At 34.7% G+C, this 18,859-nt stretch overlaps 1 protein-coding gene across 1 annotated transcript in view; it reads right to left on the bottom strand.

The window, feature by feature from the left end:
- Positions 1 to 3,015: 3,015 nt before the first annotated feature.
- LOC135155567 (uncharacterized) overlaps positions 3,016 to 18,859 on the bottom strand; it is a 39,994-nt gene continuing 24,150 nt past the window's right edge. Inside the window, exons 15-18 of the mRNA XM_064105052.1 lie at positions 14,633 to 14,743; positions 10,046 to 10,196; positions 9,271 to 9,415; positions 3,016 to 4,262 (exon numbers count right to left, since the gene is read on the bottom strand). Of these exons, the coding sequence (XP_063961122.1) occupies positions 3,965 to 4,262; positions 9,271 to 9,415; positions 10,046 to 10,196; positions 14,633 to 14,743 (705 nt within the window). The 3' untranslated portion in view covers positions 3,016 to 3,964. The remainder of the gene's footprint in view (positions 4,263 to 9,270; positions 9,416 to 10,045; positions 10,197 to 14,632; positions 14,744 to 18,859) is intronic.

The raw sequence follows: 18,859 nt of genomic DNA, 5'->3' as shown, positions 1-18,859 counted from the left end.
GTTGTGAAAATTCTTTATTTACTAAAAAGAATAAGACCCATTATTAGTAAATCAACTGCTATGATTTTCTACAAATCTGTTATACAGTCACAATTTGATTACTGTTCCACTGTATGGGGAAAAACTTCCCAAACCAATTATAAGAAATTGCAAAAATTACAAAATAGAGCATTGACAACTGTATTACAAATTGACCATCTATATCCATCGAAACTCCTTTATTCTTCGCTTAATATGGATAATCTAAAAATTCGTTGGGCCAAACACTTGGCCGTTGTCATGTTTAAATCCGTACATTGTCTTGGCCCACCATACCTTAGCGATATATTTATTTCCCGTAAATCTATATACAAAACACGGTCTGGAAATGACCAACTGGCCTTGAACTGCCCCAAAACTGAATATGGCATAAGACGTTTCTTGTTTCAAGGCGGAAAGCTATGGAACAAATTAGTATCGTACATCCCTCCTGAAACTTCTCTTACTACATTCAAGATAAGACTTCGGACCACATTAGCTCAACACTTATTATAATTTCCCCCTTACTGCATGCTACCCCCCCCCCACCATCCCCCATGCCCTTATTATTATTATTATTATTATTTATTTTATTTTTTTATGAAATGTATTTTGTAGTCGTAAGTTGTTTTGTATAGCATTGATTTATGTTTTCTTTATATAATTATGTATTTATTTGTATATTGTATGTTTGTATTTTTAAACGTGTGTACTAGACCCCTCAGAAGAACAGCCTGTGGCTAAAGAGGGTCATCCAGCCCACGAGTGGAAAATAAATAAATAAAATAAATAAATAAAATAAATAAGCTTAAAAATTTTCTTCCAGCACAGGCGCTATACATGTTGTATTGTGCATTAATTCTACCATATCTTAATTGTGGAATTCTGGCATGGGGTAATGCCTCTCAAACGAGACTCAATAAAGTCTTGCTACTTCAGAAAAAAAGTACTGAGAATAATATGCAATATGTCCTTTAGAGCTCATACGGATGAATTGTTTCGTCAGAAACGTATCCTTAAAGTCAATGACCTGAACCGCTTGCAACTATTCCAATTCATGTATCAGCTAGATAGAAATAGTGTACCTAATGTCCTACATGAGAAATTGATGAGAAACAATACTTTACATTCATATAATACGAGACAATCAAATGACTATCACTTACCTAAAAGTAGAAGAGTATATTCTAGCAAAACTTTATTTTTCAAAGGACCAAAACTCTGGAATTCTCTGGACAGAGTAATAAAAGAGGCAGCTAATCTGAACCGATTTAAATTACTCATCAAAAAGATTATTCTGAATTCTTATTGATTCAATCAAATATTTTGTGAACTTCATACTTATCCACGGTAGTATTGATTATTTTAAAGTCAATATTTAATTTTGTATATAGTGTTACAGTGTTTATATCTATATAATTTTATAGAGTTTTGCTGATTATTTGACTCTACTTATATCATATTACCCTTGTATAAAATTTTGATAGGGGGTCTACATCTTACAAGCTTTGCGTTTTAGTTGGCCCCTCCAATTTTTTTTTCATTTCATTGCTATGTTTCAATCCTGCATGTGTTATGCAATTTTTCATTGTAAAAATGATTTATTACGAAATGTACTTTGATGATTGTGAAATATGAATATGTCAATAAATAAATTAATTAATAAATAGGTAAAAGTTGACGACCAAATTTTCATAATTTATTATTGAATAGACAGTCCGCTCTTGATTTCATGCTTACGTGTAATAACAACCAGTCTCGATCTCAGAGAGGGGGGGGGGGACTTGTAGGACGAAGGCTAAATATTATCTTAACCCTCATCCCATCAACCTACTCAACCCAATCGAATGCTACCACACCCAAATTCTCCCATGACCACACTGCTGAGATCCACATGATAAAGTTAAAATGTTGCACTAAAAATTGCAATATATGTTCGCTCATGCATTAAATTTGAGTTTAATAAGCCATGACTGATCGTTAATTCATCACAAAACCCTCAAAGTGAAAACAAAAATGAAAGTGTAATTCTTGCCATACCCTTTGTTTAAGTGGGTATTACTCACTCAAGCATGAATAGTTTTCCAACATTTTGGTGTCATATGAAAGTTGATTTCATTGGCTTTTCATATATTTGGTCTTTTCCCTCAAAAGGACATATTTATTCTTTGGCATAGTTTTCAAAAGTGGATTTTTTTTTGACACACTGCAGTTGGGGATTACAAAACATTGAAAAGAAGCGTAGTTTAACTTGAATATATACATGGATATATATAAATATATATATATAAATATATATATATATATATATATATATATATATATATATATATATATATATATATGAAGTCCTCAAAAAATAAGAATCTGACTTTGATCGATCATTCCTCATCAGTTTTAGTGAATATCAATGTGTGATTGATACAAATGAATACATCATTTAATTTTCTATAAAATGCTACCCTATATGATATGATTATGGTTCACATGGAGGCGCAGTGGACCAAGCCCCTTTTGCAACCAAACTCTTCATTTATTCACACACACACACACACACACTATATATATATATTTGTGTGTGTACATGTGTGTAATATACGCGGCGGTGGAAATGCACACCTGACGTGGAGGACATTTTCTTAGACAGGCAGGAATATCCTCTAATCAAAATTATTGCCCCCCCCCCCCCAGGAAAAAATATAGTAATAATGATAAAATTTGGATTGTAATTAAAAAATCATTAATTTTTTATTTTTTTTTAGTCAAATAACTAAAATATAAATAAATAAAGATAAGCAAATATTGAATATTAAAAAGATATATAATAAATAATAATACACATTATAATGTTAGGATAAACGTTTTCTAAGTGACCCGGTTTGAAGAAAAATCTGAAAATAATCATATTTGTTTATCATGAATAAAATATGCAAATATCTTCGTGAAAACATTGTTTGCAAATTTAACATCCATTTTCACTTTAAACTTTCTTTTTTTACCAGATGTCATCTTTGTAATCTAATTTAAAGGTTTTTTCCTTATGTATTTCTCCCTGTTTTTTTCATCGTTTCTTTTTTTTTTTTTTCAATGGAAATTATTACAGACCATTAACCAACTGAACTATAATGAAAAATAATCTCCCTTTTATGAATTCCATCTCCCATAGACTTTGCACACAAAGTAAAAAAAAAATTAGCAATTTTCGGCATGACAATGTCTTGTAAAAAGTCACGTGGCGTCACGATACTATACCCTATGTTGCGAATTCGGTCTCAAAAGTTGCGCGAGAACAAAAAAAAGCGCTATTTCCTTGCGTTTTGGAAATATCGCGCGAAATGTCGAGGGGGAGGGGGCATCATGCCCCCCATTCGTTTTAGGGTTAACCGTGAGTTTTAGTTATTGAAAAAGGTTTACTTGGAGTCATTAGCGAATGGCAATTCACATAGAGCACAGGTATGCCTGCATAAACAAAGCACGCATAACTTTCTTTGGATGGTTTTTTTTTTTGTATGAAAATATCACCTCATGTTAGGACTCTTTAGGTTAGGAACTTGAGGTCATGTTTCACGTGTGCTTTTCCGTAGTTGCAAATAGTGTTCCAAGGAATTATTTGCACCACAACAAAACAATGCAAAAGGAGAAGATGGGCTATGCTGGGATTTAAAAAACAAATAACTTGACTGTCATAAAATCACATCAAAGGGTGTTGTATATAATTGTGTCTTATCTTAGCCAACTAAATGCACGAAAAAAATTGTTTATACAAAAACAAAATCGATGTATAATCAAGAAGGTGCTGCAACCGTCCTGTATTCTAAAATAAAAATAATATGAGAAAGGGAAGACTGAAAGATTCGCAGTGTTAGGGAATCCAGGATTTTGGATTTTTCTTAAAATCAAACTTTATAAGAAAAGATTTGTTTAACTCCAGCTGCTAATCTTACAGCTAACCTTCATTTATAATGTCTACAAGGAGTTGCTTTTCCTTAAGTATAAATATATCTATGAGTTTCTGTGGACCTCGCCCATACTTCATGACAAACTTGTCAAGAATAATCTTGTATCCCTTCTGCGGATCCGCATCTTGACGTGACATTTGCATTGCAGCAGTAGCGGTAACATCATCAAAGCCCAAGTCTACAGCAAATTCACTGACTGGATAAATCGTGCAATTAATTTCCTTGGACAGCTTAAGCAAAATAGCATCATTCAGTGAATATCCCGGCATATTTACCTGAGAGGAACTGGTAAAGAAAATAAATTAATTTTGCAGAAGGAAGAAACATAATTTTTTCTAAAATATGTAACCAGTAAAAGGAATATTTTGTTAGAGAAGAAAAAGTGAAAAAGTAATAAATATAAAAATCAGATTACGGGTTAAAAACCATTTACAGTTTTTGTTTAATGTTTTTTTATTTCAATGATAAAATAGGAAAATTTTCAGCACGTTTTTTTTAAATGACACAACTGCGCCATCTTCATGAATCGTTTATGCGCGTTTATACACGTTAATGCATTGGCAACGCTGTATGAATTATGTCAAACTTTTATGTTTAACTTCAACAATGGTGATTTGAATCACGGGTTAATATCATTGGAGATATGATGTGTTGAATATATTGTTGTGTGAATAAATTTAAAGATATTTTATATAAATATATATATATATATATATACATATATATCTTAAAGTTTCACGTATTGGCTTCTGTAAAGTAACGAAATAATGCTGAACATAATGCTTTGATTGCCAATAAATGTGTTATTGTTCACTCGAATGTTCGACGGTCCTCCGTCCTCTTCAGGAGTTTACATTGTGTGGTATCAGATCAATCAGAGAGCGCATCCTCAGACAGATGTTGCTATGATGACTGGCTGAGGATGCACGCCCTTCACAGAAACAAATATAGTCATAGTAACGATTGTTTGTTAGGATCATATTGTTACGTAACAGTAAAGAAAATATTGCGCAATAACATTACTCGTTACGTAACAATAAAAAATTTAAGCGATTAGATGATAGAACAAAGATCAAATTGGTTCAGAGAAAATGATTCTCCCCGAAAAAATATTAAGTACGAATAGGTATTTTTGAGCAATAAGAGAAATTCCTGTGTGATACGTTACCAAACATCGCGGCACTCGTCAAAGTTTTTTTTCAAAACTAACGAAAGAATGAATATCCGCTTAGGAATCCCAGATCTCTGTTCATACCATCACCCTCAAGACTCCTACATTTAACAATTTCTCGTAGTTCAGCGGTTCTTCTCTCGTCCGCTGATTTGTATCCTCCCCCAAATGTGCACACTTTCACATTCGCTAACGAATGTCCAGGGAGGCAGAAATGTCTGGCAACAGGAAGGTCGGTACGTTTCTTCTGAAAAAGATTTGTGGTTATTGAAGCGCATTCGGAATTTCGTGCTCTTTTCACCAATATAGATTGTATGGGGGCAGCGTGCGCAGAACAAACAGTAAAGCGCGTTACTGGCATCGCAGTCATGTCTCTGCGGGTGCAGAGTAACATTATTTGCAATTTTAATTGTGGTGTTAGTAATGACGTGTTTACAGATTTGACATCTGGGTTTGTCACAAGGTATGTTACCTCTTGGATGTTCAGGTGTCGGGAGTCTAGTGCTCACAAGCAATTCCCTCAGATTGGGAGGCTGACGCTGAGCATGAAGAGGGTTTTCTACGACTATTTTCCCTAGCTTGGGATCTAGAGCCAATGTTGACCATTTCTGCCTGACCTGTTTTACGAATTTCTTGGTATCGGGATGGAAAGTGGTCACTAGAGGGAGTCGTTTCTTCTCATTGACCAAACGGTCCTTACTAAGTAGATCTTTACGAGATTTCATCTTTACTCTCTGAATGGTCTCTGAAATCAATTTGGGAGGATACCCTCTCCTTATGAATTGTCTCCCTATTATAAGGGCTTCCCTGTCAAACTCATCCTCTTTAGATATGATACGGCGAAAGCGTAGCATCTGACTATAGACAATTGATTGCTTTATGTGTTTTGGATGGAAAGAATCAAATATCAAATATGAGAAGGAATCAGTAGGCTTACGGTACACAGATGTATTCAAAGTTTTCGTTTCATGGTCGATAGAAACGGATACATCAAGAACATTGATTTCCTTCTTTGAGTTTTCCATTGTAAATTTAATGCTTTCACTGCATGAATCGAAATCGTTATGGAACTTGGCCAGTGAGTAGTCAGGATGCTCCCAAATCATGAATATGTCATCTATATACCGAGCATAGAGTGTCGGTTTCTGAGGATGATTTGACAGAAATTCCTCTTCTAGTACAGCCATGAAAATGCTAGCATATGCGGGTGCCATTTTTGTGCGCATGGCTGTACCCTGCTTTTGGAGATAGTGGTTGTCATCATATTGGAAATGATTGTGCGTTAATATGAATTCAACCATATGTGCTAAAGCGTATACATCCAAGGTCTCGTCCACACTAGCATGCCTGTTAAGAAATTGGCGGATAGCCTGGACACCTACTCTATGGGGTATATTAGTGTAGAGACTCTGTACATCCTTGGTGACGAGGGTGGAACCAGGGGCAATTTGAACTGACTGGATCTTTTTTGAGAAATCAGTGGTATCCTTGATATAACTCTTAATTTTAGGTAGGTACGGTTCAAGTTTCCTATCAACAAACTGAGACATTGGCTCGGTAAGAGAACCAACACTCGAAACTATAGGTCTACCTGGTGGAATGATAGAGTGCTTTTTTGCTGCTGCAATAATTGATTCAACATTAGTGAATTCTTGATTGGTTTCCTTCGTCACCATTTTAGACAGCTTATGTACTTTAGGTAGCAAGTAAAACTGACTGACTCTAGGTTCTTTGGGTAAAGATATACCACTACCTGGAATTTCATCAACACATTTCTGAGCTAGAATTTGTTATGTAAAGGTGAAATGAACATACAGATGACTAAGTAAATGCCATTGAATGAAAAAATCATGATGATGGTGTTTATTGTCGTATGTACATATAATGAACATTATTTCTTTTTCATAATTTTCTTAGATGTAGATTTATTGAAAGAAAACATTCCTCTTTTCAGAAATTGTTATAAACAGATGGGTGGAGAAAGAAAGAATCACAGGATGGAAAAGAATGAAATGTTTATGTTTTTTATCAATATACTTGACATTTGTTTTTCCCCCTCCCGTAACCAAGCGCATCTGGTGTGCCCTGTTTATTTTACCCCCATTTTGAATGCCACTTTATTTTGTCTTGTATTCTTAATCCAGGTTTATGATGCAAAATAAGTGAAGAACAGTAAAATAAAATAAAAAAATCATCTCAAGTGTGTATAAACGGTAAATATCCATGAAAACCAACGAAAGTCCTCCAAATGGTCAGTTTTCATGTCGGTTAACAGAAATCAGCACACACTTCACGCTTGCCTATAAGCTAAGCTAACGTATTTAAAAACGTAAGTCTTTGGGACAGCCCCTCCCCCCTCATTGTAGGCGTGCATATGGTTTAGGTGGGGGCCACCGACCTACTCCACCACCTCCAATATACACAGTAAAACAATAGCATGTTGTTTAAGCCTGTCACTCTATCAACAGGTTGTTTAAATTGTTTTGTAATTGTTTAAACTTAAAAAAAAATTGTTTAAAATCTTTAAACAGTAGTTGTTAGAGTGACGGGCTTAAACAAAGTGCTTAAAATTTTAAACAGCGTTTTTACACTGTGTATATACATGTATATATATATGTATGTATATATAACAAATAAAGAAAATAATAATAAATAGAAACAAATTTAAAGATAGAAAATAAACAATAAAAACATCATAAAACGAAAAAAAAATATATAAGAATATAAAAAATCATGACCAAGAAAGGAGGAGAGAATGAATAGAAAAATAAAAAGAGTGAAATATGTTGTATTTTTTTAAATATCATGGCACCAAAATAAAATTAGATTTTCTTTAATTAAATAGAACAGTTTATTAGCCCGTTTCGCTTGCTCCTTTTACAAATTTGCCCTTTTTACCATGTCTGGCCCTAAAAGTTTAGACTCTTTACTCCACAGATCCCCCCCCCAAAAAAAAAAAATAAAAAAAAAAAATAAAAAAATCCTCACAGATATTTCCCTTCATTTTTGTCGGCCCCCCCCCCCCCACTTGCACCATGAACTCCGATCGACACCCATGAAAAGAGAGGTATATATTATGTCTTTGAAAATATTTGTTTGGGTTCGTGAATTTTAATGTAATACTCGTGAAACCTATTCGGTATTTGTTTTGGCATAGTTTGATTGACCTATGCAATTAATAATGCTTGTTGAAAAAGAAACAGTGTCTTTTTATTTCTTTCTTGGGAGTGAGTATGACCGGAAGTGACTTTATCTACTTAAAGGAGAATGAAACCCTTGAAACCAGCTGAATCCATATCAAAGAGAAAAATCAAAGAAACATATTGTTGAAAGTTTGAGGAAGATTGAATGAATAATAAGAAAGTTATGAGCATTTGAATATTGAGATCACTAATGCCATGTAGATCCTCCCATTGGCAATGCGACCAAGATCGGTGATGTCACACACGTACAACTCCCTCACTACTTTAGTACCTTTTTCACTTATATTCTCACTTTTATAGAGTCTATCATAAGGTGAGGTGTTCTATTTATTAGAGGACAAGTACAGAGGTTTCACAACATTATATCATTGATGAATCGTTTGTCATATGATTAGAATGAGCAAAAAGAGATGTTTTAGGGTATATTTTCAGTGTCCAAAAGGGGAGAGTTGTTCATCTGTGACATCATAGATCTTGGTCGCATTGCCAATTGGAGGATCTCCATAGCATTAGTGATCTCGACATTCAAATGCTCATAACTCTTATATTGCTATTCCTATTTTACTCAAACCTTTGTTGATCTTATTCTTTGATTTTTCTGCTTTCACAAAAGCTAACTTGCTCCAAGAGTTTCATTCTCCTTTAATACAGGACACTCCATAGGTCCTATGGCATAAACAATATCTTAATATAAGACGAATACCTATTTTGCTAGAGTAGACTGCCGTAATGAAGCCACATTTTGAGTTCGTCTTGAACTCACGAAGATGATAAGAACGCAAGAGCAAATAACGTTATAATGACGTTTGTCATGAAAAAGTCAGAAATCAAATTCCTGCCCGATCACCTAATGCGTTGTGAGTGATAATTGAATGTGCAGTTATTAGTAATGTATTTAAAATAAAATATGTAAGCTAACCTTGTTCTGGCGGTTTGAACGCCTACTGAACTCGATGGCGATGGTACAAGAGCAAGGTTCCCTTGTTGAGATGGATCTACGGCTGATGTGGAAGATGAACAATCGGGTGTAGAATCATGATATCTCTGTGATGTACCTGGTTTTTCTAATTGTAAGAACCAAACAAATCGATTCGTCAGAAATAAAAATGACACATTAACTAACCAGTATTTTGAATAAGTGTTATTAAAGCCGACGCGTCTAGAATTTACGTTTTGCGTGGAATGATTTTTGTTTTATATCTTCTGGCAATATACATTTTTGAAGTTATAAAGTTAGAACTTTATAACCAAAATTAAATATAAAAAAACCAATGTTATTGATGTGCAAACGAGAACATTATATTTTTGGTAAAAGGGGACCACAAAATAGCAATAGCTGCTAATTGGATGTGGCACCCTGGATATATTACTGTATAAATCTAAAAAAAAGGATACATGCTAAAGGCATTATCCAAGGCACGCATTCTATATACTAACAACTAATTCAATTAGAGTACAATGGGCAGGACCAAATGAATAGAAACAAAATAATTAAAAAAAATACATTTTTTTTTTATCACTGACAAAGAAAATGATGCAAGAATTTAATGAAAATGACTTAAATGTTTAATATACACTATAAAAAATTAAAAGTAATTAAAATGCAAGAATCATGAAAAAATCTTGAGTGCTAAGGGGGAAAAATATTGCGATGTCAGTGACGGCTTTCTTAGTTGTACGATATAAAGTGTTACCAGTTATCTGCATCGGAACCATAAGTTCATTTGTTGTGCTTTGTTTGAAGACAAAAGTGACTATCATCACAGCATCTTGGATATTTGTTGTGTCAACTTTAAAGTCGGGATTACGGTCTCTCAAGTAGCGTATTTCGCTTTCCTCGATTATCTGCAATATATGAAAAAGATAAGAACTTTTGGCTCAACAAATTAGGCAGCAATTTTATTTTATTATTATTTTTTTTTATTTATTCTTTTTTTTTTCGGAGGGGGGATCCCCGTCAGTGTCATTACATTAATATAAAGATGATTGTTTACACATTGCTTACCACTAGAAATATGATCAAATGAAAATTGCCGTTCTTCATTTATATATCACGCAACATAAAAAATAATAATTATATTCATTATTGAAAGGTCGAGGCCAAACGGGATCAGCAATATAAGGTTTACAAAATAATCAAATCCTGAAATTGTTAAACGCCAAAGCAACTCCAGCTTTGCAACGTCTTTTTTGGTCTGACGCGCCGCGGCTTGATTCTCTGACATTCCGCTTTCAAGACGGACGTTCTAAAAACTATGCAAACACACCATTGTAAATAGGTACTTCAGAAAAAAAAGTAATAATAGCGATGCTCATTCGTAGCGCGAGCTTTGATTTTTTACAATTCAAACATAAAAACAGGACAAAATAGTTCCACGATACCGATCAGGAGTAATCCAGTATCGGTTGAATTGTACAATGATATCATTAATGTTATTGACAATATCCGTATTGGTAAAGTTACTGACGCTTTTTTTTTAGAAAGCATCTTAAACGCTACAGATCTACTTATGTTCTTCACATGCAAATTCCTCGAAAGATTCTCATCAATTTCGATTCCAAGATAACGAATATGTGTACTTGTTTATAATGTTCTTATCCAGATGTATGTTTAATTCTTGTGAAGTATGTGGGTTTCGTTTTAATAGCATAGTATACGTTTTGTCAACATTGACTTTTAATTTATTTTTCTTCCACCCGTTCCCATTGTTTTCAAAATACACCTGTGACTTATAGGTAATGACTTCGTTAGTCTTATCAGAAAAATAAATAACAGCATCACAATGTATATTGCATGAACATGATATTAAGCATTCACTTCAGTCATAAGTAAAAAACCGAGAAAAGGGGAGAGGGCAATATCCTTGGGAATTCCTTCAGAAGGATTATTAAATTTAACAAATTTCATGACAATAAACAGCTTGTTTTCTACCTGATAAGTAATTGGTAAACCATATCAACTCATTTTCTTTAAGACTATATATTTCAATTTTTTTAATAGGATATTATCATCAATACAGTTAAAACATTTAGATATGTCCCAAAAAAAAACACCAACCATCTCACATTCGTTGAAAAAATATTACCAATCATCTGAAATTGTATGTAAACATGCCGTTGCCGAAATATTAGGTTAAAATTCATATTAGTAAATGTTTAAGAAAAATGTGTTCATTAAGATAAAAGAGAAATTTACCCTGTAACTCTTTTTTCCAGTAACTTCGCCAAATAACATACAACGTTTATAGGTCTGTAATTAGTCATCTCATCCGAATCCCCTTTTACTTCATACATTTAATGAGTCTGACATTTTCTTGTCTAATTTAATGAAAAAAAATCGATAAAGTCATCCCCATTTAAGGAGTTTGGTATATATATTTTTTCTGTCCTGTAAATTAACGAAATTCTTTCCATAATTTCTCACTATTAACTTTATACATTTCAGCTATGTTATTAAAGTACTCTCGTTTCTTATTTTAATAAGTGTTGTAACATTGTTTCGAGTTTGAACATATTCATACAGAAGATGAGGAAGTTTAAGCTTATCATACTTCATTTAACAAAAATCTTTGTATATACATAAGTTTCACTACATCAGACAAAATCCATGGATTATGACGACATTTCTTTAAAAGGTGCATTTCTTACAAAGTTCAAGGAACAAATATTTCAATTTGGACCACATTTCATTTAATGGTAAATTATTGATATTTGAATCTTTGAACGTATTACACTGATTCAAATCATGAATATACAATTTGGCATCAAAATAAAAAAAAACACGATAACGAATTTTTTTATGTTTTACTTTCTTTTAATTACGTACACCAATACATGTATAAATTAGATAGTGATCACTTAATGCGATTTGAGCAACGTCGTTGATTAAATGCTTGTCATGCATTAAACTGAGAATGTGATCAAAACATTTCAATGAGGTACTAGTAATTCTTGTCGGTTTTGAAAAAAATTGTCTCAAAGAAAATAGGATTTCTAGTAGATTAACTGGGTTATCACACAGTTTGTCATCAGGCAAAAAATGCATAGTGCAGGACTTAGAATTTATAATTTAGATACTTTAATTCGTTCTTGTTCATCTCCCTCCTCATTAAAAATTTTATTTAAAAGATATTAATAATGAATCCCTTTCCCTTGTAAAGGGGCACCTGCCTCTTACCATTAATATGTTGATTTGTTTACATGAATGTATACATTATACTTATTTGATGCAGTATGTACGTCTTGCTACATTTATCCATTTATATGTGTTATTTTAAATTGTATTTGAATATTTTTATATGGTTAATAAATGAAATTGAATTTTTCGAGGTACTGAAGCGTATGAACGGCGCTTGTTGGTTACATAGGGATCGAGTACGGATTCAGTGATGTATGACTGCGTTGTGACGAGTTTGGCTATGGAATGAGGTACCCCTGAGGGGCCTGAAAAGTAATGTCGGGCGGGTAAAATGACAAATGGGGGGAGGGCGGTGCCCACTTGCCTGAGCGTAGAATTGTGAGGATCTACACGATCTATATTGAGGAGTAGGTCGAGCAAGTTGAAGTTGAGTGAGTTGGGGAGGTGGTGGGGGCCTTGGATATCCATTGATATGCATAAAAGGATGAGTGGGTAAGGCTGGGAAAGCTTCCTGAGATTGAGGAATATCAGTTTGCACCTGACATCTTTGTAGATGAGGCTGTGTGTCGAGAGGCGATTAATTTCAAACACTGGATAAAGGCAAACATCCGAAGAATAAAGGAACATATATTACTCCGTGGGAAGGCCTTCGATTGGTTCAGGAGCTACCTCAGTTCTCGTAAACAATGTGTTTCTTATACAGGTATAAATTCTAGTTCGAAATCAATATCTTGCGGAGTACCCCAAGGATCACTCCTTGGTCCCTTACTTTTCATTTTTTTACATTAATGATTTAAAAAATTCTTCCAATATTTTGTCATTTATTTTGTTTGCTGATGATTCTAATCTTTTTCTTTCTCACCGTGACCCACATATACTACTTAATATTTTAAATACAGAACTTCAATCAGTTCAGTCTTGGATTAGAGCTAACAAGTTGTCACTTAATGTTAAGAAAACCAATTTTATGATTTTTAGTTATTAAAAGTTTACCTGGTCAAGAAGTCATGGATAATGTAAATTTATTACAGGTTGAATCCACCAAATTTATTGGGCTCTATATCGATCATGATTTGTCTTGGAAATGTCACATTAATTACTTGTGTAAATTGACTTCTAGAAGTATCGGTATTTTAAGCAAGCTAAAATTATTTTTTCCTGATTATATACTATTAAACTTATATATGACTCTCATTTCATCACGACTAAATTATGGTATATTAGCTTGGGGTAATACAAACAAGACGGTATTAGAAATGTTATTTAAATTACAAAAGCAGGCTACTAGGTTGATTAACCAATCTGACTTTTATGCACACACAAATCTATTATTTATAAAAAATAAAATCCTGAAAATGATATTTACGAATTTCATTTGGGTACATTCATGTTTCAACTTTCAAAAGATGATCTACCGGAAATTTTCTCTTCCTTGTTTCAAAGAAACGACCTCATCCATTTTTATCCAACCCGCCAAAGGGACTCATTTCACCTTCCACGTACTCGAACGTTATTTGCTCAAAGAACAATTGTATTTGAAGGACCAAGGTTTTGGAATCATCTTCCAAACGAAATATCTAGCTGTTATCCTTGAGTATGTTTAAATGTAAACTGAAATCATTTCTTTTGTCCAGTTATGGACCCCCTTAAGACGCACTGGCTGAATATATATAATGTATTTGATTTGTACCTTTTTAAAGGTATACTGCCGTGTTTGATTTTTTTCATTCTTCGCTCATCCCCCTTCTATTTCACATTTGTCCACTTTCCCTTTCATTCTTTACCCCGCGATTTTCCGCTAATCTTTGGCTTTTCCTTTGTAGTCTGATTTTTTATGTGTGTGTCCGATCTCCTTGATTACTAATTTCATAATTACTTTAAGGAACCTGCAGACATTACAAGCTCTGCTTTTTATGCAGGTTCCTTCATATTTCACTTTATTTACTGCCATTATACATGTTATATTTTGTATTTTGTATGTAATCAAATGTATTTCTCAATTGTATTATGTTATTACTTCGCTATCTTGTAAAGTATGAAAATAAATTCAATTCAATTCAATTCAATTCAAATCCCGCTGCAGAAAAATATAAACGCTACAATTTTTACACCTCAAATCAATATCTGTTCATGGAAATGTTACCTTTGGAGAGTTTCCCCTGGTGCTTTCTGGACAAGTAATCTTCATAGGGCCAGATCCCCACTTAAACAGGAATTCCTCCCCTCTGCGCGGAGCTGTATGTCGACTCGAGAGCTGAGGGGTCGGGACAAAAAAGGGGCTTCCAGTTATTGTAATTATATTATAGATGGAGAATATGAAGGCTTGAAATTTAATTGATAATATAACAACTCGATTTATAAAGCGCTTTTTGCCTGAGGATACAAAGCGCTGCTATTATTACCCCGGCTTCAGCTCGAGCTACCATCACCGGCGCTCAGTGCATTCAAGGAATTACTCCTGCCGGGTATCCATTCACCTCACCTGGGTCGAGTGCAGCACAGTGTGGACAAATTTCTTGCTGAAGGAAAACACACCATGGCTAGGATTCGAACACACGAACCTCTGTTTGAAAGGCGAGAGTCAGAACCACTAGACCACGACGCGCCCACAATGCAAAAACATAGGTCATTAGCATGTCTAGAATAAAAAAATAAAAAATTAACATACATGTAGAGGACAATAATGCATGTTTTGCAGGAAAATGTTCTGTAAGCAATTTCAAATAGTTATTGGGAAAGAGGAGCAAAGGAAACGGAAAAAGGAAAGTAAAACAAAAAGAACTAAAAAACAAAACATTAGGAAGACATGCAGGCTTACCATGAAAGAATATCATACATATAGCTAATAGGTATGGGTGCGATGGTGCTAGATTTCGCATAAGGCTCCATTTAACGAAGCATTAGCCTAGTTTAAGAGAGTGTTTTTCTTTCTTTCGCCGAATGTGAAATATCGCACCATTGCACGAATAAGAATAAGAACAGGCCTTTTTGGTTATTTATTTGGAAAACGCCTCGGAAGTTGGCAAAAAAAAAAACGAACAATAATTCGTTTTTTTCCTACGTAAATTTATGAAAAAAAGAAAGGATTTTTTTTAGACAAAAGGAAAATCCTTTCAAACGCGCATCTGGGACCTGATTGATAAATGACTTACAACTGCTGTAACTTTGCCATTATGGCAACTACCATGAAAACATGGCTCAGCAACCAATCAAATCAAGGTTACTATTGCAAAGTTACAACAGTTGTAGCCAACGAACGCAGAGGGCAGCAATACACAGCAATGTTTTATAATGAGGTCCAATCGATACGCACATACCAATGACAATGACAATGACAATGTCAATGACAGTGGCAATGTCAATGACAATGTCATTGTCATCAACCACTGGCGTAAATCCCGGGGGGATGGGGGATACATCCCCCCCCCACTTTTCGAGGAGGGGGGGATGGCCTGTACAAACATCCCCCCCCCTCACTTTTTACGAAAGAAATGAAAAAAAAAATCACAAGAGATAATTGTTTTATTGGTGAAAATTATTCCTAAAATACCGCTTAACAAATAAAACAATATTATTGAATCATAAAATGCAAATAAAGAGCCATTTCACCATTTCCAAACGAAATACTTATGTCCATATTATAACATTGAAGAGAAACCCCTGTTTGTTCCAATTCATCAATGTTGGGGTCTTTGGGAAGGGATTAAGATGAAATGTCAAAAGATTTTGAATGTAATCTCTAATAAAACCATTAAACCATCATGGGGTAAAAAAAGATAATAATATTGGAGTGGTATTTGCCATATGGACATACAGTGGCGTAACTACGGGGGGCATGGGGGCACACCCCCCCCCCCCCATCGGCTGACAAAAAAACGGGGAAAGGGGGAAAGGAGAAAAAAAGGGAGAAAGGAAGAGAAACGTAGTGGGAAAGAAGAAAATATTCATTATAATGTTATATTATATTATAATTATGTTATGTTAAATTACAACTTTATGAAACATAATTTGCCCAGGGCCTACGTCTTTTTTATTGTTCCTGGTGCTTGCATTGTCTGTTTAACGAGATATATAATCCTGTTGTACTAAAACATCCCGTTTTCAAGTCAATATAAACCAAATATATTTCCTAGCACTTGAGTTATCATTGTTTTATGTAGTGACATATGCTTCTTTTTCATGACTCAAAAGTGATTGCCCCATGTTAAGGTCTTCTTATATATGAAACATTTTTCTGTCCGTGATTACGTTCGCACTAATGGATTGGTGACATATGTCTGCTCTTCATGAATTCCTAAAATCAGTCCTTAAAATGTCCCTTCTGATCTGAATATCAAAAGTTTTTAGCTCGCGCTTCGCGCGCGCATTGTTTAGCGAGACAGGTACCTATCATGATTACACAAATCTGATTATATTGTCCCTTTTTAGGTGTGAATATAAAAAAATTCAGCTCGCGCTCGCATTATTTGATCAGTGAGATACATATCCGTTTAATGACATTGTCCTTAAAATGTCTCTATTAGGTCAGTATAACTGGTAACTTAGCGCGCTTCGCGCACTCACTTAGTGATTAAAAATTTTTACTGGTGCCCCCTCCCCAATTCCGTGACCCACGGTACGCCACTGTGGACATATCAATGACAATTCCTTGCATATCTAAAAACATGATTGCAAAAAAATGCCAAAATATTTTAGTCATCCCCCCACCCATCAACACGGATTTACGCCAGTGTCATCAACCGACACAATGCACTATGGGATTAATAGCAAAATAAAGGCACACTAACGGATATTATGGCAATGTCAGATTAAAGTAATAGAAACCCAAAAATATACACACAATGGAATATTAATGTACTACATTCTGAAACAAAACTATTACTAAATGTTTATTTTTTATCTTCAGTAAATAGTTTTGAATTATGTCATTAAATGAACCAATCTGCTCATTTTACTCCGATTTAGCCAAGTTTATTATGTGACCACCTAATTAGCTCTGCCCTCTGTCAGATGTTTTTTTAATATATTGTAAAATTATAGAATGAAAATAGTACCCGTGACATAAACCTTCGCCCCTTCATATTTATTAAGTCGATACCCGTCAGAATATACATGACTTGACTGAGCAAGTATTTGATATTGTTGCCATAACGGAGACATAGCTGAGATCAGACGACGATCTTGTAGCCAAGGAAGTCACCCCAACGGGCTTCTTGTCCATATCTGTCGAGATGGCAGACCTGGGGGGGGGGGGGGTGTCGGCTTGTTACATAAGTCTAATCTAAGTTTGAAGACAGAGCTACCTCATATAGTATAACTCCTTTGAGGCCTTACATGCGCAATTATTAGATGATCATGGCACATTTCGTTGAGTCATCAGTATACGGCCCTAGTACTCTGGAACAATGCTGCAACTTTAGATTATCAGTCAATTTGGAGTAATTTGGATCAGATATGGGACTCCTCATTGTGAGTAACTGCTGGTTTATGTCTGTGGTCCCATACATATAATTATGTGATGAACTATACAAGTTAGATCCACTAGGCCTAGATCTACATGTACCACATTGAACCAGTTCATCTTCAAAGTTCAACGCCCCTTCAACCATTCAGTTCTAACTTGAATAATAGACTCGTGGAACAATGGCTAGTCAAAGACAGATAGCAGCGGTTGCTAGTCAAGTCATGCAAGACTTGCTCAAGAATCAAGAGTTCATCAGCTTACTGGAGTCAACTGTTGGTAATGCCATTGAGAAAAAAATGGGGGAACTATTGAAAAGCATAGAAAGTATTCAAGGTGAATTGTTTGAGTTGAAAAGTGATGCAGAAAGGAAGGACAAAGAAACTGAAAGGTGTAAAGAAAAGATAACTCAACAAGAGCAGAACATCATTAGATTGGAGCATTCAGTGAACAACATGGAACAATACTCGAGGAGATCATGCCTTCGCATATTTGGTCTACAAGAGAAAAGAGGAGAGAACACTGATACATTAGTGAAAGAGGTTGTCACCGCGAAGCTTGGTGTGTCCTTGGATACCATGAAAGATATCGACCGCTCCCACCGAAATGGACGAACTCCGGTTTCAGCACAACCCGGGTCATCGTCAACATCCGGAACTGATAAACCGAAGCCGCGACCAATCATCGTTAAATTGACCAGCTACAGGAAGAAAAGAGAAATCCTTCAAAATCGGAAAAAGTTGAAAGGAACAAAGATTGTGATTGCCGAAGACCTTACGATGAAGAATCAAAAACTTATTTCGCAGACAAGATCTTCGAAAAGCGTAAAAACAGCTTGGTCGTCTGATGGACGGATTATCGCTCTGCTTGGCTCCACTTCGTCAGGTAAAAACATTACAAAACTCTTAA

The sequence above is a fragment of the Lytechinus pictus genome, chromosome 9 (assembly GCF_037042905.1).
Source record: "Lytechinus pictus isolate F3 Inbred chromosome 9, Lp3.0, whole genome shotgun sequence".
NCBI lineage: Eukaryota > Metazoa > Echinodermata > Echinoidea > Temnopleuroida > Toxopneustidae > Lytechinus > Lytechinus pictus.
This window is presented reverse-complemented; position numbering and strand designations above follow the sequence as displayed.